Consider the following 18,154-nt stretch of genomic DNA (forward strand, 5'->3'; position numbering starts at 1 on the left):
GGCACCCACCTCTCGACCCGAACCCTACAATCCCAGCTGGAGATCGGCTCCGGCAACTACCAGACCAGCACGTGAACTGCAATCACGCTATTGTGAGCGGGTGGGTCTGACCCCTGTATAACCCCATCCAGCAGTGTCACAGGCAACTGGGCACTGGTTTGCAGTGTCAATGACCGGGTGGGCCAGCTGAGGCTGCTCTGGAACCTACCAGTTTGACCGGCTTGATGGTCAATGGGGCATCTTCATGGGCACAGCCAGCAACATCACGGGGCGGCATCTCTCGTGTGATTGGACACTTTAGATTTCATTGGCTGGGGAGTGGAGGGGGGATTTTCCTCGATTTTCAGCCCCATCTGTCGTTGAAACGTGGACGGAAGTCCAGCGGAAATCCCTCTGTGCGCATATAGGGAGAGAGAAACTGTTCCCACTGGCGGAAGGGTCCGGAACCAGAGGACATGGATTTAAGGTCATTGGCAAAAGAACCAAAGGCGACATGAGAAAAAAAAAATGTATTTACACATTGAGTGAGGATCTGGAATGCATGGCCTGTGAGGTGCTGGAGGAAACTCAATCATTGCTTTCAAAAGCAAGTTGGATAAGTACCTGAAGGATAAAGCGAAAGGGCGGGGGAGTCGGACTGGCTGAAGTGCTCTTGCAGAGAGCCGGCACGGGCTCGATGGGCCGAATGGCCTCCCTCTGTGCCGTGACCATTCTGTGATTCTATGCATAGGGCTTCCGGTGAAGTTACGGCAGTGGAACAGGAGCAGATCCAGGAAATTCACAGCCGAATGAGCGCTGAAACTGTGCGGCTCATGGAGGCAGAGTTAAAGTTTAAACCCCGTTAATTTACAGGCCGCTCAGATCTTGGTACATTTAAAATATTGAAAGGGTTCAATCGGGTTGATGGAGAGAAACGTTTTTCTCTGGTGGGAGAGTCCGGAACAAGGGGGCACAACGTTCAAGAGTAAAATTTGGCAGCAGGTTTTACACAACGGGTGGTGCAATTTGCAGCTCGCTCCCCAAAAGGGTTTTGATGCTGGCAGTCAATTGGAGATGGATAGATTTTTGTTGGGTAAGGGGAGAAAGGGTGGGGGGTGGGGGGTGGGGGGTGGGGGGGTAGGTGGGTAGATAATTACATAAGAACATCAATGGAGTTGAAGTAAAGATCAGCCACGATCTAACTGATGGCATAACAGGCTCAAGGGGCCGAATTGTCTACTCCTGGTCCGGGAACTCGCGTCTGTAAGCTCTGACTGACCTGTGACTCGTGTCTGTAAGCTCTGACTGACCTGTGACCCGTGTCTGTAAGCTCTGACTGACCTGTGACCCGTGTCTGTAAGCTCTGACTGACCTGTGACCCGTGTCTGTAAGCTCTGACTGACCTGTGACCCGTGTCTGTAAGCTCTGACTGACCTGTGACCCGTGTCTGTAAGCTCTGACTGACTGACCCATGTCTGCAAGCTCTATCTGACTGGACTGTGACCAGTGTCTGTAAGGTTGATCTGACTGACCTGTGACCAGTGTCTGTAAGGTAGATCTGACTGACCTGTGACCAGTGTCTGTAAGGTAGATCTGACTGACCTGTGACCAGTGTCTAAGGTTAATCTGATTGTACCTCTTCTCCTGGACGGTCGACACTGGGCAGTTCATTAGTTTCAGGTTCCCGGTTGAAGTGCTCAGTTTCCTTGTAGCGAGATCTGCCGTACAGATACTGTATTCCTTGCTTGTCGTCCTCTGCCAGGCTGAGCGGGTAGCGGAAAGTGTAATAAGGTGACATCAAGGATTTTGGGACTGTGGAGTGCTGCAGGCCAAGGGCATGGCCAAACTCGTGAGCTGCTACTTGAAGGAGGTCAGTCCCTGTCCACAGAACAGAGGCAAGAGCATCATCATGGTCTGGTGCCCAATAGGACGAGCACGGTAACTTTACATCAATCTCTGCCCCAGCTCCTGACTCTCCGCCTCTCCTGAAGACCCCAGCACCCGCGCCTCCCCCCCCTCCCCAGATACCTTCCCTAGTTAGCACTTCTCATGCACGAGCCCAGGTGAGTGTCAAGCGTGCCAGGCACACACGCACTCTCTCCTCCAGCAGGAGTCAAGCGATGGCAATAGAGCAGGATCCCCACTGATCCCTCCCCTTACCCCTCCCGGGCTTGCAACCGGGCCGACAATGTAGACTCTCGGTCCAATATGGTCCACTATTGCCTGGGATGCCAAGATTTTTCAACAACAATGCCGCGCACCCAGAGAGAGAGATTTTGCCATCAGTCAAGTCCTCACTTCTGAAATAATGGAACCATTTGACAGATTCTGCTAAGGATTTACCCGCTGTCCCGTGTCAGAGCTAGACAGTCGCAGCATGCGTCAGCTCCTGGACTGGGTTATCATCTCGGGCCGGTGCTGTGTGGCTGTCCCACAGTGCACCCACCCCCGCTGGCGCAGCTCCCCCTCACCCCCCCTCCCGTCGCAGCTCCCCCTCCGGGCACAGCTCCCCCTCACCCCCCTCTCCCGGCGCAGCTCCCCTCACTCCCCCTCCGGGCACAGCTCCCCCTCACCCCCCTCTCCCGGCGCAGCTCCCCTCACCCCCCCCTCCGGGCACAGCTCCCCCTCACCCCCCCTCTCCCGGCGCAGCTCCCCCTCCGGGCACAGCTCCCCCTCACCCCCCCTCTCCCGGCGCAGCTCCCCTCACCCCCCCCTCCGGGCACAGCTCCCCCTCACCCCCCCTCTCCCGGCGCAGCTCCCTCTCACCCCCCCTCCCGGCGCAGCTCCCCTCACCCCCCCCTCCCACTCCCCCTCCCGGCACAGCTCCCCCTCACCCCCCCTCCCGGCGCAGCTCCCCCTCACCCCCCCTCCCGGCACAGCTCCCCCTCACCCCCCCTCCCGGCGCAGCTCCCCCTCACCCCCCCTCCCGGCACAGCTCCCCCTCACCCCCCCTCCCGGCGCAGCTCCCTCTCACCCCCCCTCCCGGCACAGCTCCCCTCACCCCCCCCTCCCACCCCCCTCCCGGCACAGCTCCCCTCACCCCCCCCTCCCACTCCCCCTCCCGGCACAGCTCCCCTCACCCCCTCTCCCGGCGCAGCTCCCTCTCACCCCCCCTCCCGGCGCAGCTCCCTCTCACCCCCCCCTCCCGGCGCAGCTCCCTCTCACCCCCCCTCCCGGCGCAGCTCCCTCTCACCCCCCCCTCCCGGCACAGCTCCCCCTCACCCCCTCTCCCGGCGCAGCTCCCTCTCACCCCCCCTCCCGGCGCAGCTCCCTCTCACCCCCCCCTCCCGGCGCAGCTCCCTCTCACCCCCCCTCCTGGCGCAGCTCCCTCTCACCCCCCCTCCCGGCGCAGCTCCCTCTCACCCCCCCCTCCCGGCACAGCTCCCCCTCACCCCCTCTCCCGGCGCAGCTCCCTCTCACCCCCCCTCCCGGCGCAGCTCCCTCTCACCCCCCCTCCCGGCGCAGCTCCCTCTCACCCCCCCTCCTGGCGCAGCTCCCTCTCACCCCCCCTCCCAGTGCAGCTCCCTCTCACCCCCCCTCCCAGTGCAGCTCCCCTCACACCCCCCTCCCAGTGCAGCTCCCCTCACCCCCCCCTCCCAGTGCAGCTCCCTCTCACCCCCCCTCCCAGTGCAGCTCCCTCTCACCCCCCCTCCCGGCGCAGCTCCCTCTCACCCCCCTCCCACTGTTGCAGCCCCCCCATCTCCCGATGCAGCACCGCCCCCTCCTGGTGCTGCCCCCCCGCCGGCGCAGTCCTCCTGGTGCACCCCCGCCGACGCAGCCCCCCCTCCCGGTGCACCCCCCCCCCCCCAGTGCAACATTCCACCCCCTCCTCCCGGTGCAGCCCCCCCCCCCCGCTCCCGCCAATGCAGCCCCCCCCCTCATCTCCCCTTCCCCTCCTGGTGAAGCCCCTCTCCCCCCGCTGCAGGCCCTCCCCCGGTGGGAGAGCCGAGGAGGAGCCACAACCTGCCCCAGAAAGGCCCCAATCTGGGCCCCTCACTGCACAACTTCACCCCTGCTGTCAGTCTGAAGTAACTGGCAGTGCTTGGGGCGGGGGACACAGAGGGAGCGGAGAGGAGGGGGTGGTCTACTCTGAGGCCCCCAGTGATGGCAGAGTATTGCGGCTGGTTGTGAGCCCACCTACCCTTATTACTGTCAGTTGTCCACAGCTCATCATAGTCAAAGTGAATGTCCCCAGCCCGAGGGGTCTGTGGGTAGAAGGCATGTGCCAGAACCCCACCAGGGCCATCGAAGGGTAGGTTATCGCCGTGCCAATACCTGCGGGGTGAAAGGGCGAGACGCTGGCATCATTCATTCCACACACTGACAAATCGCTTCCAACAAACCCGCCCAACCCACGGAGGCTGCGGCAATCCTAGCTCAGCATCGCCACGGACAGCCCTCAATCTCCGTACAGCCCTCACCCACCCACTGCAGAGGCTGTGATCCCCACGGGAGAGGGGAGGGGGTCACCTCAGTACTGGGAGAGGGGGGGAGAGAATAGAGAGAGAAAGAGCGAGGGGGGGGCGGGGGGCGGGGGGGGGAAGGAAAGAGAGTAAGGTGGAGGGGTCGAGGAGGAGGGGGCAAGGGCGGGGGGGGGGGGGGGGCGCTGAGAGGAGAGGGGCAAGAAGGAAAAGAAAGGAGATAACTACCTTTTGTAAAATGTTGATGATGTCCAGCCCACTTGACAGATGGACCTTGATCTCACCACATTCACCAGAACCTGTGTGTCCCTCACACCACCTCGAAACTGTCACAGGGTGGGTGTGAGCAGTGGGGGAAGAGAAAGGTGCATCTGGGTGTATGTCATGCCCGATTTCACAGCCCTCCTATGCAGCAACATTAGGGCAACGTTATCATCACTGGAATCTGTGATCTGCCCTGCAAGGGTATCAAGGGATATGGACCCAAGCCAGGTAAATGGAGTGGAATAGGGATGAGCCTTGATCTGACTGAATGGGGGAGCAGGCCAGAGGGGCTAAAGTTCCTACTGGCACAGTGGAGATATGGGTCAGGAGCGCTCCCTTTGAGGGGGTTGGTTTGGAGATCATGCTGTTGGGGCTGCACCACGGAATGTGTTCCTATTTCGGGGCTGAAGACCACTGTCCATAGGGTTAAATACATTGGATATACGGCACAGAAACAGACCATTCGGCTCAACCAGTCCGTGCCGAGATTTATGCTCCTCTTGAGCCTCCTCCCGTCTTTCCTCATCTAAATCTATTCGCATTGCCCTCTATTCCCTTCTCCCTCATGCTCGTCTAGCCTCCCCTTAAATGCATCTATACTATTCACTTTAACCACTCCCTGTGGTAGCGAGTTCCACATTCTCACCACTTTCTGGGTAAAGAATTTTCTTCTGAATTCCCTATTGGATTTCTTGGTGACTACCTTGTATTGATGGCCTCTAGTTATGCTCTTCCCCACAAGTGGAAACATTCTCTCTCTAAGCATTCTATCAAAAACTCTCAGAATTTTAAAGACCTCTATTAGGTCACCCCTCAGCCACCTTTTTTCAAGAGGAACAAGACCCAGCCTGTTCATTCTTTCCTGATATGTATACCCTCGCATTTCTGGTATCATCCTTGTAAATCGTCTCTGCACCCTCTCCAGTGCCTCTATATCCTTTTTATAATATGGCAACCAGAACTGTATGCAGTGCTGCAAGTGTGGTTGAACCAAGGTTCAATACAGGTTTAGCATAACTTTCCTACTTTTCAATTCTATGCCTCTAGAAATAAACCTTAGTGCTTGGTTTGTATTTTTACGCCCTTGCTAACCTGTATCGCAACTTGTAGTTATTTGTGTATTTGTACTCCGCGATCTCTTTGTCTCTCTACCCCACCTAGACTCGCACCATTCAAGCCCTATTCTTCCTAGCAAAATGTAATACCTCACATTTATCTGTGTTGAACTTCATTTGCCAATTATATGCCCATTCTCCAAGTTTATTAACCTCCTGTAATTTGTTGCAGTCCTCCTCAGTATTGACTCACCCCCAATTTGGTGTCATCCACAAATTTAGAAATTGTATTTTTGATTCCAAAATCTAAATCGTTAAATAAAATTGTGAACAACAGTGGTCCCAGCACTGATCCTTGTGGAACACCACGACACATCTTCTGCCACTGTGAATAGCTACCTTTTACCCCTACTCTCTACTCTCTGCTTTCTGTCTTGAAGCCAGCTAGCCATCTATTCTGCCACTTGTCCCCTGATTGCACATTCTCTGATCTTGTTCATCAGTCTATTATGGGATACCTTATTGAAGGCCTTTTGAAAATCTAGATAAATTACATCTACTGCATTACCCATTACCCTTGTCTACTCTCTCTGTTACCTCTTCAAAAAATTCAATCAGGTTGATCAAGCAAGAATTCCCTTTTGAAATCCATGCTGACAATTCATTATTATATTTTTGCTTTTTAGATGTTCTTCTATTTTCTCCTTTAGTAGGGATTCCATTATTTTTCCTCCCACCGATGTTAAGCTGTGACTGGTCTATAATTCCCTGTATATGTTCTATCCCCCTTCTTAAATATAGGTATTACGTTAGCTATCTGCCAGTCCTCTGGTACTGCACCTTTTTCTAATGGATTATTAAATATGCGTAGTAAGGCCTCTGCTATCTCTTCCCTAGATTAATTTAAAATGCATGGATGTAATCCATCTGGACCAGGGGTTTTATCCTGAGTTTGATTAGTTTATTCAATGTATCCCCTCTTTTTATTTGGTTCCAATAAAAGCACAGGAGCTGCAGCATGGTGGGTGTCAGTGACTGGGCTAATGGAGGCACAATGCTCTCATACCTGGCTGCAAATCAGGAAGCGATGTGCTGGTATCAGGAGCAAGGTGAGCGTGCTCCTCACACTCAAACATTAAACCTGACAGTCTCATACTGGGAGGTGCAACATCTCTCTCAGGTCCCATTCCAAGCTCTGCACACAACCAATGCCCTTTTGCAAAAACTATTTGATTGTGTAAAGTGACGTGAGTGGCACAGAAATTACAACATGGAAACGGGCTGTTCAGCCCAGCCTGTCCGTGGTGGTCTTTATCCTCCTGGTAAGCACTGATCCTGATCCAGTGTTTTCCCCAGACACCAGTCACATTTGGAAGGTTCACCCACCAGGACCTGCCCTCCGGGGAGCATTCGATTCCAGTTAGCAGGGCTGTAAATTTCCAATGTGAAGTGCTGGGGTGAGGGGGTTGTGGGGCAGGCAGGTGGCAGCCAGTGATCCACGGAAACCACGAGGGAGCCTTATTAAACGTGTGAGTGAAGGCACGACAGTGGATGTAAGATCCCCACACAGCGAGCAAAGTGGGCCTCCCCCTTCAAATGCTTCCTGCCAGCTGGCGCCACACAGCAGTGCCCCCACCCGACAGCAGCCTCACACCACTCGCTCAGTTGCTGGATGAAGAGCTGCTGGGACCTCTCCCCTCACACTGGTCCTGAGCCCAGGCTCAGGGTAGTCACTGATTAGCAGGAGAGCACATCAAACAGTTCCCACCAAAGGGTTCCATCTATCGCATCTAGATTATGGTGAAGAGTATTGCACAGAGAGCTATCTCTCCCCTCCCCCCTCCTCCTCCTAACATAGAAACAGACATTTACAGCACAGAAGGAGGCCATTTCGGCTCATCGTGTCCGCACCAGCTGACAAAGAGCCGCACGGCCCTCGGTCAGCAGCCCTGAAGGTTACATATAAACCTATGAACAATGACGCAAAGGCAAAGAGCACCCAGCCCAACCAGTCCGTCTCACACAACTGCGACACCTCTTATACTGAAACATTCTACACTCCACCCCAACCGGAGCCATGTGATCCCCTGGGAGAGGCAAAAACCAGATAAAAACCCAGGCCAATTTAGGGAGAAAAAAAATCTGGGAAAATTCCTCTCCGACCCATACAGGCGATCGACACTGGTCCAGATCATCACCCTGGCTGTATTCTATTCCCTGCAGTACTTACCATTATATCTGCTCCGTCCAACAAAAGGTCATCCAGTCTAATCCCAATTGCCAAGCTCTAGGTCCGTAACCCTGCAGGTTACGGCACTTCAAGTGCCCATCCAAGCACCTTTTAAATGTGGTGAGGGTTTCTGCATCCACCACCCCTCCAGGCAGTGAATTCCAGACCCCCACAACCCTCTGTGTGAAGAAGCTTTCCCTCAAATCCCCTCTGAACCTTCCACCGACCACTTTAAAACTATGCCCCCTCGTAATACACCTCTCCACCAAGGGAAATAGGCCCTTGCTCCACTATGTCCAGGCCCATCAAAATTTTCCACTCAATGAGGTCTCCTCTCAGCCTCCTCTGTTCCAATGAGAGCAAACCAAGCCTATCCAATCTGTCCTCATAACTAAGATTCTCCATTCCAGGCAACATTCTAGTAAATCTCCTCAGCACCCTCTCTAGTGCAATCACATCCTTCCTATAATACGGCGACCAGAACTGCACGCAGTACTCCAGCTGTGGCCTAACCAGAGTATTATCCAATTTAAGCATAACCTCCCTGCTCTTCTATTCTATGCCTCGGCCAATAAAGGCAAGCATTCCGTCTGCCTTCTTAAGCAGCTTATCCACCTGGCCTGCTACTTTCAGGGATCTGTGGACAATCACTCCAAGATCCCTTTGCTCATCTACACTTCTAAGTGGCCTACCACTTAATGGGCCCAAGTTTCCACATGATTTGCGCCTGATTTTTAGGAGCAACTGGTGGAGAACGGACTATCTTAGAAATCGCAATTCTCCACATTTTTTTTTCTGCAGTTCTAGTCAGGTAGAACAGTTCTACTTTGGAACAGAATTTTTTCTTCAAAAGGGGGCGTGTCTGGCCACTGACGCCTGATTTGAAAGTTTCCACAGTGAAAACGTACTCCAAACTAAGTTAGAATGGAGCAAGTGAAGATTTTTGTTGAACTGAAAAAACCTGTTCTACACATTAAAAAAAATCAGGCGCAGGTTACAAATTAGGCGTCCAGAACGAGGTGGGGGGGAGGGAGGGAAGTCATTAAATTCTACAATAAGTCCTTATTTATACTTCTACAAATAAATCCAACCTGAATAAACATTTATAAGCAAAGAAAAGATTAAATAAACCATCTTCCTACCTGTGTGAAAGTGCTTCAGGCACAGAGAATTCTGCAGTCAGCCTGAGGCGCCCGTTCTTCCCGCGGGGGTGGGGGGGGGGGGGGGGGTGTGTGGAGAGGAGAGGAGGCGCCCATTCTTTCCCGCGGGGGAGGGGGAGAGGGAGGGGAGAGGAGCGCCCGTTCTTTCCCGCAGGGGGGTGGTGGGGGGAGGAGGCGCCCGTTCTTCCCGTGGGGAGGGGGGAAGGAGACAGTGAGAAGGCTGCAAGTGCTGATGTGCTGATGGCAATGTGCTTTCATTAATAAAATGTTCAAAAATTAAACAGCTACAAAGAACTACAAAAATGGCCAAGTGCCAATGTTTTTTTCACACTGTGCGTGCGTGAACGCTCCAACGCGCACGCGCAGCGTTGCCGGCAGGAAAAAAACTAATTTAAATAGTATCCGCCCCCTCCCACTTACAAAATCGGCGCGAGTGTAGGCTCCGCCCCCCTGGGCGCCACGCCAGGCAGACAAGGAGCTGCAGAACGCTCCAGAATCGCGAATTTTTTTTAGGCGCCGTTTTAGGCGCGAAAAACGGGCGCCCAGCTCGGAGGGGCACCCGTTTTTTATCGTGTGGAAACTTGGGCCCAATGTGTATACCCTTTCCTTATTAGACCTTCCAAAGTGCATCACCTCACACTTCTCTGAATTAAATTCCATTTGCCACTGCTCTGCCCACCTGACCAGTAGATTGATATCCTCCTGTAGCCCATGACTTTCCTCTTCATTATCAACCACACAGCCAATCCTCTCCCAATAACTCTTACCGTGTAAACTCAATGATAATATCAGCGGTGGTGTCCTGTACCTCTGTAAACGTTAAGGGAGTCACGTCACTCCAGACCCGCACTGCTTCCGCAATAGTGCGTCTTACTTTCACCTTGCTCAGTTGCCAAGGAAACCGCACAATTCTAGAAGAAAAATGAAAATGGATTGTTTTTCACAAGGGGTGAGAGGTTGAGTGGGACCTGCTGTAATCAGCAGACGATGTCACAGTAAATCTCAGTGCTTTATTTGTCTGTACAATGGAGTGGCAGACAGGGGGGGGTTTGAACCTAGAGCAGCAGGTGGGAGAGGTGAATTATACCCAAATCCAGTTCCGACGCGCTGACTTGCGGGTTTAAGTCGGACATGTTCGCATAAACCACCCCGGTGAAGCAGGTTAGCAATTTAAATATGTGGATTGATCAATTCCAGAAATATTTTAACTTAGATTCAAATTTAACAGATTTGCTGGGCTTCCTGAAACTCTATTAAAAGCACAGCGTTAAAAGTCAGGCAAATACAGTAATAAATACTCGGTGCTCATCTACCACTGGGAAAGGGTTTGTTGAAAGTACTTGTGGTGTAATTTATGCACTTTGGAGGAATTGAGACTCAGATGGAGATGAGGACACCAATGCTGCTTTAGATAGGACCTCGGAAGGTCATCAGCAGCAACAGCCTTCTGTGGAGAGACGGGGGAGGGGGGGGGTGAGGCTATGGGGAGGGGGGGAGCAGCGGTGAGAGCAGAGGGGGTAGTGGGGTGAGGCGAGCAGAGCAGAGGGGTGAGTGGGAGCAGGGGGGAGGGGAGGGGTTGTGCCGGGGAGGGGAGGGGTTGAGCCGGGGAGGGGGTTGAGCCGGGGGGGGAGGGGAGGGGTTGAGCAGGGAGCACGGCCCACGTAACCGGGTGTATAGGCAGAAGCTCAGCTTCCTTGACCACTCGGAAGAGCAGTGCAGACATGTGCAGCCTCTGAGAAGACCTGCCCCTTGCTGGACGTGTGGCCCTGTATTACCAGTCACTGTGAAAGTCACTGTTTGACCTGTGCATCTTTTCAGGGCGCAAGGGTACAGTCAGTGTAACCCCCCCCCCTGGGTACAGTGTAACCCCCTGGGTACAGTCAGTGTAACCCCCCTCTGGGTACAGTCAGTGTAACCCCCCCCGCCCGGGTACAGTCAGTGTAACGCCCCCGGGTACAATGTAACCCCGCCCTGGGTACAGTCAGTGTAACCCCCCCACCCCTGGGTACAATCAGTATAACCCCCCCCCCCCCCGGGTACAGTCATGTAACGCCCCCAGGTACAATGTAAACCCCCCCCTGGGTACAGTCAGTGTAACCCCCCCCGGGTACAGTGTAACCCCCCCCCTGGGTACAGTCAGTCAGTGTAACCCCCCCCACTGGGTACAGTCAGTGTAACCCCCCCCCACCGGGTACAGTCAGTGTAACCCCCCCCCACCCCCAGGTTCAGTGTAACCCCCCACCGGGTACAGTCAGTGTAACCCCCCCCCACCCCCAGGTTCAGTGTAACCCCCCACCGGGTACAGTCAGTGTAACCCCCCCACCCCCAGGTTCAGTGTAACCCCCCCACTGGGTACAGTCAGTGTAACCCCCCCCTGGGTACAGTCAGTGTAACCCCCCCCTGGGTACAGTCAGTGTAACCCCCCCCTGGGTACAGTCAGTGTAATCCCCCCCTGGGTACAGTCAGTGTAACCCCCCCCTGGGTACAGTCAGTGTAACCCCCCCCTGGGTACAGTCAGTGTAACCCCCCCCTGGGTACAGTGTAACCCCCCCCTGGGTACAGTCAGTGTAACCCCCCCCTGGGTACAGTCAGTGTAACCCCCCCCTGGGTACAGTCAGTGTAACCCCCCCCTGGGTACGGTGACAGTAATCCCCTACCTGTAGGTCAGATCGGTCCTGTTCCACCGTTCTCCGGCGATCACAAAGCGTCTCTTGCGGTTGGCGATGCTGTGCTGTATGTGGGGGCGTTTGCCTGGCGGTAGATCACGAACACCACAGCGTCGAGGGTTAAGGGGCGAAGCGACATCCCCAGCACTGTTGTGGGACACAGCTTGTGTTAGCTGCAACACATCCTTGCGCAGGGGCAGGGACTGCCATCTCTCACTCCTCGGCTTTGAAAGATGGAAATTCAATTTCTGCAGCCAACCCTGGAAAGTTAAAGCCAAGAATTAGCCAAGATATATATGTATTTTTTTAAAAACGCAGCGAGTTGCTGCGTTCGGGAACGCCGGCCTGAAAGAGAGCAATAACAACTTCCAAAGGGAATTGGATAAATACTTGCAGGGCTGTGGGGAAAGGGCGGGGAGTGGGATTAATGGGACAGCACAACCAAAGAGCCAGTACAGGCACGGTGGGCCCAACAGATCTTTGTGGTGTATCATTCTGAGAAAAGGGTTAAATTATGAGGACAGGTTGCATAGACTGGGCTGTATTGTGTTGGATGGCGAAGATTAAGGGGTGATCTAATTGAAGTGATGATTAAAAGGAGTTGCTGGGGTGGAGAGAGCAGACGATGAATTGGGGTTCGGCTCCATTTGGGGGCGAGACATCTTGCCCCCGGAGTGGGATTGTGGTTCCCACCTCTCACAGGAAGTGCAGCGTAATGTTGCACGTTGCACTTCCCTTTGGGTGGGGTCAGGGGTCGTGCAACATTGCGATGCGGCTTCTCCACGTGGTGTCGGCGCGTATCATCGTGCCCTCCCTTCCGGGAAGGGGTGCAGCGGACTCTGCACGGCCATTCCAAGGCCCCCACTAGGCCCACGCTGGGCTACCAGGGCTGCATGTTGCTGTGGTCACAGCCCGGCACGGAGCCGGAGCGCCGGGCGGCACGATGACGGTCCAACAAAGCACGGTGGGCCGACCGCTGAGTTGGTCAAAGAAAACAAATGTTGGTGCACGGTGCAGCGCCCCTCCCCTTTAACCTCCGATGCGGGAGCAGAGGTCAGCGGCAGTCTCACGGGGCGCTGGACAATATCCGCCGCGGGGTCGATGCACACAGTGATGTCATCGGCAGAGGCAGTGGCCCAGGTGCTAATGGCTGAGCATGGCACAACCGTGATCGCATGTCTGCTAACCCTCGCGGGATCGTGTGGTACCCCCCTCCCCACCCTCTCTTCTCCCTCCCTCCCTCCCCCCCCCGGGGTCAAATGACGGTTTCAAAACGGAGTTTGGGCAAGGGCATTACGGGCTATGGAACCCAGCTGGGTGGATGGAGTTAGGACACAGATCAGCCATGATCCAATGGCGGAACAGGCTCGAGGGCTGAATGTGAGAACACCATGAGCAGGCTGGGTCCTGGGAGTGTCTGTTCTGGCAGTGAGTGTGCCAGCCTCCAATGTCCCTCCATTTCACACACATTATTCGCAATGAGGAGCGCAGGCTAAGCGTTGATGGGCAATGCTGGTCTGTGCTTGCTCCCGATCGGGCGGGGTTACTGCGTTCCTTCCTGCACTAGGCCAGACTGCCTGACCTGCTCTCAGTTGTGTGTGTGTGTGTGAGTGTGAGTGCGAGTGTCCTCACACACCAAACCTCACTGCAGTGACTCACTGCAGCTGTAAACAAAGTCAGAGCATGCTGACCGCGTGGGAGAGCAGACAGAGTTTAACAGCTGACAGTCCTGACGCGGGAACCACGGACCCAGTTAGGTTTGGGCAAGTTATTGAGGGGAGCGAATCATCTCTCTCCACAGATGCTGCCTGAACATTTTCTGTTTTTATTACTGAGATCACAGTGTCAGTTTAAAGGAAAAGAACAACGACTTGCATTTATATAGCCCCTCTCAGCCTCAGAACATCCCAAAGTGTTTTACAGCCAATTAAGTACTTTTGAAGTGTAGTCACTGTTGTAATGTAGATAATGCGTGGTACATCGTGGCCCCCCGACCGGCGAGAGAACAGCTTCACAGGTCGTGCTATAAAACAGCTGGAGTGGCATACCACTTCAACCTTCAGCGCGAGCTGCTCCAAATGTGCAATGATTTTGAGATGGGCGACGTCATCAAAACCCTGGTCGCCGTTTTGGTGTGTGGGCAGGAACATTGGCAGGGCCCAGGTACAGGAGGAGTGGGAATGAGCGGTGAGTGTTTGTGGTGAGATGCGGTGACGGTTTGTGGCAGAGGAGCGGTGAGACATCGTGGCGGAGGTGCGGCAAATGAGGATACGGGGCCCAGAAGAGCCGAGGGCCCAGGGGCAGCACGGGCCAGCCCACACTGCGATATGTGTGCGCGCACTAGGTCCGTGCAGCAGAGTAGGTCTCCAGTCGTCCTGGTTAACCCTTGCCACTGGATAAAGACCTAGCTCTGTCAAGCCCGTGTGGTGGCTGGTGTGCAACGGTCACCCCATGTTAAACAAATCCACGCACAGGCATCTTCCACCCTTCAATTGGAGTTCAGGACTGGAACATCGGGTCCTTCATTGAAACACCTGTGAACACGTGGAAGCAAGTGTTCCTGGTTCGAGGGACCGCCTGTGATGATGATGACAGGCCCTTGCGGTTTGTCTTTTATCACGTGCAGCGATGGATGTTAAAGTGCTGGTGGCAAAGTACTTAGTATCAGAGGAAACTCAGTCAGGGCGAGACACTGGGCCCAATTCCATATTCTTTTCACTCTCAGCCTTCAAAGTGCAGATCTGAGGAGGATTTTAAGGTCCTTCAAAAAGGTGCATTTAAATCATTTTTGAATGAAGCACGCAAACCAGATGTTCTTAATACAACCAAAAGACGAATCAACAATCAGCAATATACACAGGAGCCTGGCTCGGTGCCAACCTCTCAGAACTGAGAAAGTCCCCCAGCACAGTTCGCCAGACAGCCCAGGAAAGTGCCAGCTCACTGCTCCGTTAATCTAAACCCCTCACCGCCCCGTTAGTCTAAACCACTCACCGCCCCGTTAATCTAAACCCCTCACCGCCCCGTTAATCTAAACCACTCACCGCCCCGTTAATCTAAACCCCTCACCGCCCCGTTAATCTAAACCTCTCACCGCCCCGTTAATCTAAACCCCTCACCGCCCCGTTAATCTAAATCCCTCACCGCCCCGTTAATCTAAACCCCTCACCGCTCCGTTAATCTAAATCCCTCACCTCCCCGTTAATCTAAACCCCTCACCGCCCCGTTAATCTAAACCACTCACCGCCCCGTTAATCTAAACCCCTCACCGCCCCGTTAATCTAAATCCCTCACCGCCCCGTTAATCTAAACCCCTCACCGCCCCGTTAATCTAAACCCCTCACCGCCCCGTTAATCTAAACCCCTCACCGCCCCGTTAATGTAAACCCCTCACCGCCCCGTTAATGTAAACCCCTCACCGCCCCGTTAATCTAAACCCCTCACCGCCCCGTTAATCTAAACCCCTCACCGCCCCGTTAATGTAAACCCCTCACCTCCCCGTTAATGTAAACCCCTCACCGCCCCGTTAATGTAAACCCCTCACCGCCCCGTTAATCTAAACCCCTCACCGCCCCGTTAATGTAAACCCCTCACCGCCCCGTTAATCTAAACCCCTCACCGCCCCGTTAATCTAAACCCCTCACCGCCCCGTTAATGTAAACCCCTCACCGCCCCGTTAATCTAAACCCCTCACCGCCCCGTTAATCTAAACCCCTCACCGCCCCGTTAATGTAAACCCCTCACCGCCCCGTTAATGTAAACCCCTCACCGCCCCGTTAATGTAAACCCCTCACCGCCCCGTTAATGTAAACCCCTCACCGCCCCGTTAATGTAAAGCCAGCCGTTGCCATCAGTGGCCGAGCTTTGGCGATTGAAACTACAAAGAATTTCACATTTCATCCAAAAGCCCTGTTGGTTGATTCATTCTGGACAGTATGCATACATTATATCTTTAGGCTTCATACTATATCATTTAAAAATATGTATTAGCTGCTTTAGTCTCCAACCTCTGGTTCAAGAGATAACAGCCCCATTTTATTGTCCTTTTCTACCCTCCTCCGAGGGACTACTTGCTGACTTCCCGTAATGCTGCTGACTATAACCGGTCAGGGCCATTATTGGCAAGTGACTGCCAACAGAGAAACCAATCCTGCCCTCACCCCCCCGCCCCAACCCAATCCTGCCCCCCCACCCTGCCCTCGGTTTTCACGGATCTCCCACAAAAGTTCTGGTGGGAGATTAGTAGAACTCCTGTGGGGAAAGATTTTTAGTACATTAGAGAGATCATTTTATATATTGTTCTACAACAGTAATTATAAATTTTTCTCCCAAATGATTTGAAAATGGCATGGAGCCTGAAGTTGAGAATCTTTTTTTGAGCTGGAAGTGAAAGATTCCATGGTACTATTTTGAAGGCCAATATTTATCCGTCAATCACCACCACAGATTATCTGGTCATTATCACATTGCTATTTGTTTCAGCTTGCTGTGCACATTCGCTGCCGCAATTCCCACATTACAACAGCGAGCACACTTCAAAAACTACTTCATTGGCTGTAAAGAGTCCAGAGGCTGTGAAAGACACGATAGAATATGCAGTAAGTGTTCATGAAAAAATCATATTTTCCTTCCCCACTGATGACAGATAAATAACTCTAACTCCACCTTCAAATCGCTTTAGGCCATGGGTTTTATAGTCAGGCCAAGAAATACATCAACTTAAAACACTAAACCGATTTGCAGCTTTCATTCTACCACATCTTACCCAGAGGTTTGACCGTTTATTGTAGGCACAGAAACTCCCCACACACTGAAGTAACAAGCGGGCCCCGAGCTTGCTGCGTTTGGACCAACCCGCTGCTCTTCCACTCCAGATAAAGGAACACAAATTTTAAAAAATGCAACTGGTGCAACCATTTGGAAAACATCGCAAAATGGAGCCAGTCAGCAGAAAATCCAGGCCGGAAAATCGTCCAGAGCCAGTCCCCCACAAACAAGAGAGTCAGTTCCCTCCCCCTTCCTCCCGGAAGTCAGTCCAGCCCACCCCACCAAGAGTCAATCCCTCCCCCTCTGAATAATGTTGAGGCTCTGGCCTGCAGTAATCCAGCAATAGGCTGTGGTTTACAACAAGCCCCCGATTTTGTCTGGGAGTATGAATCGTGTGGGCGCTCAGAGCCGTGGGGATTTGCATGTGACTGATGGAGAGCCTACCCCTGGCACTGGGAATGGGGGGAGATGTAGGGGAGGCAGGGCTCTGGGTATTGCCGGATCAGGGCCTGGAGCAGGCTGACGATTGCCCTGTGGGGTTTGTGCTCTAGCCCTGCCCATACACCCCAAGATACGGTTAGTGTTGCTCACTGCGGGTACAGGCTGCAGTGCTGGGCTCAGGGAGGGGTGCACTCTTACAACATCCTCCTCATGTGCTGCATCCTAGAGCCCGTGCCGGTCTGTCCACATTACCGGCTGATTATTTGGCATTTCTTCACTTTATAAACTCTTGGCCTCTCATCAGCCAACATTTGGATTTATCCCCAATTGCTGGATATTTACACTGCCTGTTCCGCACTGACTGAAACCAGAAACCTTCCATCCAGTGCTCATCCACAAACCTCCACACTTTGGGGGGGGGCTCTGTGCATCATGGGTGGGGTGAAGGGTCGCGTAGCGCTGCCCTGTACACAGGGCCTTCCCCTTCATTAAGGGGGGGTGGGGGGGTATGCTGCCGACTCTGGAGATCCCGACCTGGACCCCCAGGGTGCAGGGTGCCGTGACATCAGCCCAGCGCACCATCATGGCACGGACCCCGCGGTCGCCACCTCCCCTTTAACCAGAGCTAGCGAGCGACCTACAGCCCCGAGCCCGCCCCCCTGCAGGTGTCGCTGGCATCGCCGCCCGGCGCAGCAACACGGGGCATCCAGAGTTCTCACTCTGCGCCCAAAACGGGGTGCTGTGCACGGTGATGATGTGGTCAGTGCCAACACCGCGGGGCAGGGCGCTACCGGTTACCGCCGCCGCTAAACTGCCGGAGTAGTTACCCACGCTGTGCCCCAGGCGATGAGCCGTTAGCCAGGCGATTAGCCGGGCCCTGAATTTCTCCCCCTTTGTTCGTGTCCCCCGGTATATATCACTGATACTCAGCACTGACTCCTGTGCAGTCTGGTTCATGAGCCCTGCCGTGTCGCCTGTTCCAATCTCCCCAGAAGTCTGTCTCCTACTCCATACCCTCCAACCATAGTGGCTAATTGCTTTTGTGGCAAAGGATCAAATACAGTTCTTAAGTCTAAATACAGAACTTGTTGTAACCAAAGTCCTTCATTCCCTTGAAGTCTTGTCAGGCAAGCCCTCTGCCCATCAATCCATGTCACTCCCTCTCCCATTG

At 54.0% G+C, this 18,154-nt stretch overlaps 1 protein-coding gene across 1 annotated transcript in view; it reads right to left on the reverse strand.

The window, feature by feature from the left end:
* Positions 1 to 1,131: 1,131 nt before the first annotated feature.
* Positions 1,132 to 18,154, reverse strand: part of mmp11a (matrix metallopeptidase 11a) — a 49,820-nt gene continuing 32,797 nt past the window's right edge. Inside the window, exons 2-5 of the mRNA XM_070887494.1 lie at positions 11,767 to 12,035; positions 9,877 to 10,020; positions 4,121 to 4,254; positions 1,132 to 1,857 (exon numbers count right to left, since the gene is read on the reverse strand). Coding sequence (XP_070743595.1) covers positions 1,601 to 1,857; positions 4,121 to 4,254; positions 9,877 to 10,020; positions 11,767 to 12,035 — 804 coding nt within the window. The 3' untranslated portion in view covers positions 1,132 to 1,600. The remainder of the gene's footprint in view (positions 1,858 to 4,120; positions 4,255 to 9,876; positions 10,021 to 11,766; positions 12,036 to 18,154) is intronic.

Source organism: Pristiophorus japonicus, chromosome 8 (assembly GCF_044704955.1).
Source record: "Pristiophorus japonicus isolate sPriJap1 chromosome 8, sPriJap1.hap1, whole genome shotgun sequence".
Lineage (NCBI taxonomy): Eukaryota > Metazoa > Chordata > Chondrichthyes > Pristiophoridae > Pristiophorus > Pristiophorus japonicus.